At 39.4% G+C, this 7,835-nt stretch overlaps 1 protein-coding gene across 1 annotated transcript in view; it reads right to left on the minus strand.

Annotated features, from left to right (window-relative positions):
• The window catches only part of LOC124169060 (scavenger receptor class B member 1-like), a 144,251-nt gene extending 137,184 nt beyond the window's left edge, over positions 1–7,067 (minus strand). Inside the window, exon 1 of the mRNA XM_046547533.1 lies at positions 5,938–7,067. Within this exon, the coding sequence (XP_046403489.1) occupies positions 5,938–6,130 (193 nt within the window). The 5' untranslated portion in view covers positions 6,131–7,067. The remainder of the gene's footprint in view (positions 1–5,937) is intronic.
• Between the last annotated feature and the right edge of the window lie 768 nt (positions 7,068–7,835).

A 7,835-nucleotide genomic window follows, 5' to 3' on the forward strand; every position in this document is an offset into this window, starting at 1 on the left:
ATGTGCCAACCTCACAAGTTTTCACGACCCGGTCCCGTCAGTTAATTGGGACTATGGAGTGACTACATACTTTTGAAAACGATAGTACATTGCGCAATGACTAGCCCCGTGTAAAACGGGTTTATCAAGGATGACAAAAAATGAGAATATGGCTGGTAATCGTACTACATTTTGAGTTATTAGTAAATGTACGGGGAGCGTGTTAGCCTAGTGGATAGAGCCCTTAGCTGATGACCTAGGGGTCCCGGGTTCAAATGCCAGGAGAAAACTTCCAATGACCGTTGACAAAAACCCTGCAAGTGTGTAAGTCCTACACCCTTTCACTGAATAGTCGCTAGATTAACACTAGCATGCCCGACCATTCCTTACACCCTATTATGTCCGAGTGGTCAATTTGACCCAATATGACCATGTTTGCGTATTTTAGTCAAAATACTTAATTCCATCCCAGTTTATTTATTAATCTTGTTTATAAAGCATTCCGTTGGGTATTAGAAAATTTAATTGGACGAAAAATATTAATATTATTAAAATAAGACATTGCAATATTTCCACTTAGTTTTATTATTACACAACGCGTTTCGTCGTTACAAACAATATTTTCGAGTGTGATAAGTCTTAATGAGTTCCACCTCGCCTGTGTTATTCTACTGACCAGCTATTTCATTCTTGCTTCACCCATCGTTGGTCACTCGGTGAAATCACATCGTAAGTAACGAGGAAGTGCTAATAAGAGTGGGAGAAAAGAGAAGCCTTCTAAAAACCTTAAGAAGAGACGGGACACATTAGTTGGACAAATTCTTATACATGATGGAGACAATCGTAGAAGCACAGGCGCAGTGGCGTAGCCAGGAATTTCGTTCGAAGGGTGGTCCAAAACCAGGGGGGAAAATTAAAAAAAAACTGGGCACAAAGTAATGGGTTTTAAACTAATTTAAACACTTTTCATAATCGGAAAAAAACTTAATTTCTTATAGAATCATTTATTAAATTCCTGATTTTTCGATATTTTGTTTTCTTTTATGAAGGAAAATAATTGTGTTTTTATATTTCGGGGGTGTAGGGGTACGGACCTCCCCTTGCTACGCCACTGCATAGGTGGAAGGGAAGAAGGGCAAGGGACGGCCCCGAATGAGTTACATAGGACAGGTTATAAAGGATGTGAAAGAGAAGAAATACGTCGCTATGAAAATGCTAGCGCATAGGAGAGAGAGACAAGGAGAGCTGCGTTAAACCAATCTTGGGATTGTTGACTTATGATGGCAAGACATATTTTTAAATAGCATATTAGGGGAACACATTTGTCTTGAACCGCTCATTAGCCAGTATACTTCACTCCTCTGATCTTGGGAATCACGTCAAGCATCAATAGGGTGGTTTCCTATTATTTTTTTATTGCCTAAATCGAAATAATATTACTCCTGGAGTGCGCATTTCATGCTTTTAGTTTTCTAAATGACGATATCTATTTTTCGCGATTAAATGAAAAGTGAAAATTTTCAAGCGCACGAAAACGCGACGGCTAAGTATGAATGTTGGGAAAACCCCGTGTGACGTCATTCTGGTTCCCTCTGTCGCCGCATGAGGTGACCTTGGGGCGAGGATATTGTGCGCCGCTGCGATGCTAGCAGGTAGAAGAGTACCCTGCTACTAGGTAGCGCTTGCCTTAAATAAGGATTATTAATACCTTGTCAAACGAAGGAAACTTTCCGACCTTAGGCAGTTCTAATAGGTGATTATTAAGAGATGTTTCCCTGAGCTCTTTGCCTCATGCATGCATTGGTAATCTCAGACGATGTAAAACTCCTATCTACTCGTATAGAAACTAGGTTCCTGTGAAGTCACGTGGAGCGGCATTGCATGGGCGCCAAATGGCCTTTTTCAAATGAGAATAAAATTGACCATTCCCATTCGTCTAAACTGGAATTTCTAAAACGAAATAATTTGTGTATTATGAATGCACTAATGGTGGGCAACGAATCGCAATCAATGCCTTTCGTTTTCTTTGATGAAGGAAACTACCCCATTAATGGGTTCCATCGTGCAGCACAGGCCGTGCCTATTCTTCCTGACCAGAGTCAACGCATAACACATCGTTCGCTTGCGTCCAGCCGTCTCAACACTTATTCCCAAGGCGAGGTCATCTCCGTGCCCGCGAAGCATTCCATCGTTATCTAAAGACTGTAAACATTCGCTATGAAAACATTGCGGATGACTAAGAGATGAGTATTGCGGCCGCGAAGATTATGAATTTTTATGTCGGGGAATGTGAACAACCTATGATAAACTTGATTATGAGTATTATGGATTCATTATTTTATGTGATTTTCAAAATTTAATATCCTATAATTTTATGAAAATATTATTTAAATTATTATTCAATTCTGAAATGTTCATATACGACGGCAATAATAGTTTGTAATATATATAAATTGATTTCGCAATTCTAGGAATGTTTCCTACTATTTCAATAATCAATACGGTAGTTTCCAATATCAAAGAAAACGAAAGGCATTGATTGTGATTCGTTACCCAACATTAGCGTATTCATAATATACATATTATTATTGGTTTTATTAATCCCCGTTCAGACGAATGGCAATGGTCAATTTTAACCTCATTTGAAAACGGCCAGATTAGCGCCCATGCGATTCCACTCCACGTGACGTCACAGGGACCTAGATTCTTTACGAGTAGTTAGGAGTTTTACAGCGTCTGTGATTACCAATGCATGCATGAAGCACAGAGCTCAGGGAAACATTCCTTAATAATCACCTATCAAAACTGGCTGAGGTCGGAAAGTTTCCTTCGTTTGATATGGTATTAATAATCCTTATTTAAGCCAAGCGCTATCTGCAAGCAGGGTACTCTGCTACCTACTAGTAGCTTGCATCGTATCGGCGCTCATATCTTCGTCACCTCAAACTGCGGCAGCGGGAACCAGGATGACGTCATACGGGCTTTTCTCAGCATTCATACTTACCCGTCGCGTTTTCGCGCTTGAAAATTTTCACTGCTGATTCATTCGCGGAAAATAGATATCACCAATTAATAATCTAAAAGAGTGAAATGCGTACTCCAGGAGTAATAATTTTTCGATTTAGGCAGTAAAATAATAATAGGTAACCACCCTATTGTGTGAAAAAATTATGGTAGGTTTTAATCCATGCCCGAACAAAATTTTTGCAACCAGGTTTTCGGCGTCGCTGTTTGTGTCGACGATTCAATGAAATCTCCTTCGTTTGTTTTCAGGTATTTTCTTCGTGACTCTTTAACTTCGTTTTGTCTTTTAGTTCCAAAGATCAATATTTGACCTCCTTTGAAAATTAGTTAGATATTAATGAAAAATAATACGACTTTAGTGCTTAAAATACGGTACATGTGGACCACTAATCAATTTAACGTTCAACGTTTGCGAATGAAGAACTCTTTTCAAGTCCATTGGTTTATTTATTTTCCAGATTAGAGCAATGAATAATAGCTTTAAATCCTGCTTTTATCGGAAGAAGAGGGAAGTGAAGCTTTCCTTGGGATGTGTTGGTATCTTGTAGTCTGTCTCATTCATCTATCTTGATACTTTTTCAATATTTTTCATTCTTATCATCATCTCGTATCAATCACATTGCGTGACATAGGCGTTCCTAAAACTATCAAATTAGTATTTACTTATCTCATAATAGATATTTTATTGGTGAGGGTGTATTTCAGCAGTTAAACTCTTATGCTTCCTCTATGATGAAATGAAAATGCTACGATTTCGGTATTTTTAGAGCGGAAACGCTCCGTCACTGAAATTCTTAGGATTTTATTACGGACGCAATGCGAGAAAAATGAAGGCTTCGGCAGAATTCCAGTCTTCTCAGCTACGCATAGATATCACTGCTGCGGCGACACGCTGCTTAGTGGGCTGAAATGCAAACATCCCGGAATAAAATGTTTTTCTCCTAAGTAAAGGTTTTATGCTTTTCACATTGTTTTTCAGCACTTTCACATATACATTTTCATAATCTTGTAACCTATTGCCAATTGTTTATCGAATACAGTTTATTTTTTAATTTTTGAACGTTTTCTACGGCCAGGGTTTCATGCTCCAATAATGACTACGAATTCCTGCGTGATAATCCACTTTTTACATCATAACATCACCTTAGTCATTTACTAATATTCGCCGATATCACTTACCGACCTCATCGAAAAATTAACCATTTTACCCAACACGACAGATGTGAGCACAGTTAGAATTTGAGAAATTTAGGGTAGCTTATAAGAACCATGAGAATAAACCAAGTTTATTCTTAGTCTATTGTATAGTAATAGTAGTGTATAACATTTAGTGTATAACGCTTAGTATTGTTATAGCTTAGTTTATTCTCGTGGATATAAAACATTTCCACCAGATATCGCCGGATACTGTGAATTAGGTTATTAGAAATCAGGTATGATATTTTTATTGTTTTCATTATTTTGATCGACCATGTTTTTTTTCAAAACTGAAATGAGGTATGCCGAATTATTCAAGGAGACAATTATTATGATCAAACAATTTTTTGCTGTTATCCTCGTGGGGTTCCAGTTCGAATATTGTTTATTATTTTGCTTTATCTTTGTTTTTAATGAAATTTTAGCCGAATTATTTAGGACGGATAAATAAATTTTACCCTTTAATTCACACAAATTGATTTCATAGAGGAAAAAAATTGTGTTTTTTACAGTGGTGTACAGTATAAATTGATCTATCATAAGCCCTTTTCTCTTCTACTTAGCTCACCTTTCTTGGGATGCCTTGGACCTTAAATGCGGAGAAAATTAGTTTTAGCCATCTTCTCACGTTGATTTTTACGTTGGCATCTCGCGTTTACAACTCTTAATATTCCCGAATCGGCATGTACTTCGAAAGCTCGTCGACTAATCTTATGTTAGTCGATAGAAAAATCTAGCGAGGATTAATCACTAATAAGGGACAAGTCTTTTCTTTCGCGACAAAATCTGGGTGCAGTCAGACAGCTTCTAGATGAAATGCGTAGCAGACAGAAGGAACGGATTGTGCGAGTTGTGAGCGGGGAGGGGATGTTGGAAACAGTGTTAGGGGGTAGAATGATATGTAGACGAGGGAGAGGAAGGAAAAGAATAGGATTTTAGGAAGAATGGAAGGGAGAGGGCCTTGTTGTGAATTGATGAGGGAAGTGTTTGAAGCAAGGTGGGGCTGACAGAACTCTTCTTAAGCACTCCATGGAAACGCATCTTAACCCATTGTAACCCAATGTTGCTTCTAAGCAACATCAAAAATGTATATGTTATACTCTCTATATAGGAAATAACTAAACTACGCATTATTTTGTGTTGTTAATAGTAATGACGAAATATTAAGCTGCCACAATAATTATGATTGATTGGAAATTTTTTAAGTTTTTACCATGAAAAATCTTGAAATTTGAATTCTACCAAAAATAGCTCTGTGTTATAAAGGTTTAATAGGTGGAATACTTTTTATTATAAATACCCGTTAAAAACGAACGTAATCATTCTCAAATTTAAATATTTTGCCTTGCCATTTTCTCCAATGTTTCATTGGGAATTTAAGGTATTTAAAGGCAATGATAACAAAGTTATAAATTTCCTATATAAACTAGACGATTTTTAAAAAATATCGACCAATGAAATGAAATCAATTCGACCGAACGAATCTTTGCTCTAGGATAGTAAAGCAAAGGTAAACCAAGCGAATAACGATTGATAATTATCCATAATAGATGAATAGCCGGGTTTCTCTCCACCCTTCCCTCACTACCCTTCTCACATGGCGCAAATGATCTGAGTTATCGTTCGCCTCCTCTAAATGCCAAATTTTAATCTCACGCCAAATGCTTCTTATTGCTGTAATTTTTTCTTACAAACACGGCCTTCTCTTTAGTGATAGAGACTTTGAAGTGTACTCACCGATCTTCTGCTTATCCTTGCACGGAACTCCGTCCTTGCGACAGGTCCAGTAGGAGCAAGCCTCTTTCAGCGTTGACTTGACCGGCGAATAGTCGAGGTGTCGCCGTGGAGACGTCTGCTGTTTCGCCGGTGACTTCCTCGCCTTCTTCAGGGAGCCGCCCTCCTGGTACAGAACACGTGGTTCCGCTGACATCGTTAACGTAGAGTATAAATCAGAATATGTTGACTCGAAAACACACTTCGAGGAAATGGATCGGTGTAATAGAACTCCCTACTTAGACGGGGGAACTCCACGAAATATGATCTTGTTCCTGTAGCGCGGAAAAATTCTGCGTCGATGATGACAGGGAGCTCAGATGACACCACGAGAAGAGTTCCTTCCAGTAAAATTCGCTGATGTGAACGTCAAAAGACGAAAATATATCTCGGAAAATGGTCCTCAATGTTGATCTAAAGCTATAAGGTATACGGATAATTTTTTTTGTATCAAAGTTCTGTAAATATTAACTCAGCCAGCGGATTATCTTTTAATGACCATGAATAAATAGGAGTAAATTACACCCGGAAATCTATCTTTTTCATTACACGAGCAAAACTCAAGGTTCAAAAGAAATTCTCGAACGGCATGAAATCTATAGCTGAGCAGCAAACTGTTCGGACGGAATATATACACCTCGAAAAATATCAGTGAAGCACATAAAATATTCCGCGAAGACAAAAGGACCACGACACAAAATCAATCAATTCACCGCGAGCGGAATTCTGGGTGGGTCAAGATCAGAAGACTATAGATGATCACCGAACACGATTCTTCGTCTATCACGGATATCATTCCTCGTCACATGAATATCCAAAAACACGGGAGACCGCCACAAAATCTATCACTTTGGACTCGATGTAATGTCTCTGCGAGGAATGTCAGAAATATGGTGGAAAATCTAATGCTTCCTCTTACAGCTCTTGCGTGGAAGATCAACAATGAAGTCCGCACTCGGTTCCCGCGCGATTGAGGAGACAGGTGAACAGCGGCCGCGATCTATATAAATTCGCCGGCGTTGAAGGCGAGAGTGAAGGGAATCACGTTAACCCTCTTAGCCGCAGTTCCCGCGGCAGACTGAGTTAGCGCCGAGCTGCGTGAGGAAGGTTGTGGAGCCCATGTGGCGGAGGAGGGGTAATAGGGGAGGGTCGCGTCAATGCTAGGCGGAACTTCGTCATAGCACTCACTTCCTTTTAATTTGTGAACGGTTGGTGTCCTAACAGCCTACCACAGTGGCGTAGCCAGAAATTTCGTTCCGGGGGGTTCCAAAACCAGGAGGGGGGTATTTTATTAAAAACAGGGCACTAAGTAATGGGTTTTAAACTAATTTTAACACTTTTCATAATCGAAAAAACTTAATTTGTTAAATAAATATTTTGTAAATTCATGATTTTTCAATATTTTGTTTTCTTTTGTGAAGGAAAATGATCGTGTTTTTATATTTCAAGGGGGGTCCGGACCCCCCCCCCCCCCCCTTGGCTACGCCACTGGCCAACCACACGCCTATTTAGACTTCTCGCGGGGTAGCGTAGATGTAGGTATCTACACCTACATAATACCCTGCGAGCCACCTCTAGGGTGTTTGGCAGGGGGTGACCAATCACCAACATGCAGCAAATTTGAAGCCACATCTATAGATTTCATTAAACTATATCGAATCCAGATGGTTTTCGGGTAGGTGTGGTTGCTAAAGTTCTAGTTTCTCAGATCGTGAGCTCGGGTTCATATCCCGGCGGTTGTGGATATTTTTAAGAGGCTGTCCGATTCCGACTTAAGTACTGCATGTGGAACACAGGGGCGTTCCTGGGTGACAGGCGGCCCTCGGCGGGGTCTCATATGACGAGGTCCTCCTTCGGAAAAT

The sequence above is a fragment of the Ischnura elegans genome, chromosome 12, assembly GCF_921293095.1.
Source record: "Ischnura elegans chromosome 12, ioIscEleg1.1, whole genome shotgun sequence".
NCBI lineage: Eukaryota > Metazoa > Arthropoda > Insecta > Odonata > Coenagrionidae > Ischnura > Ischnura elegans.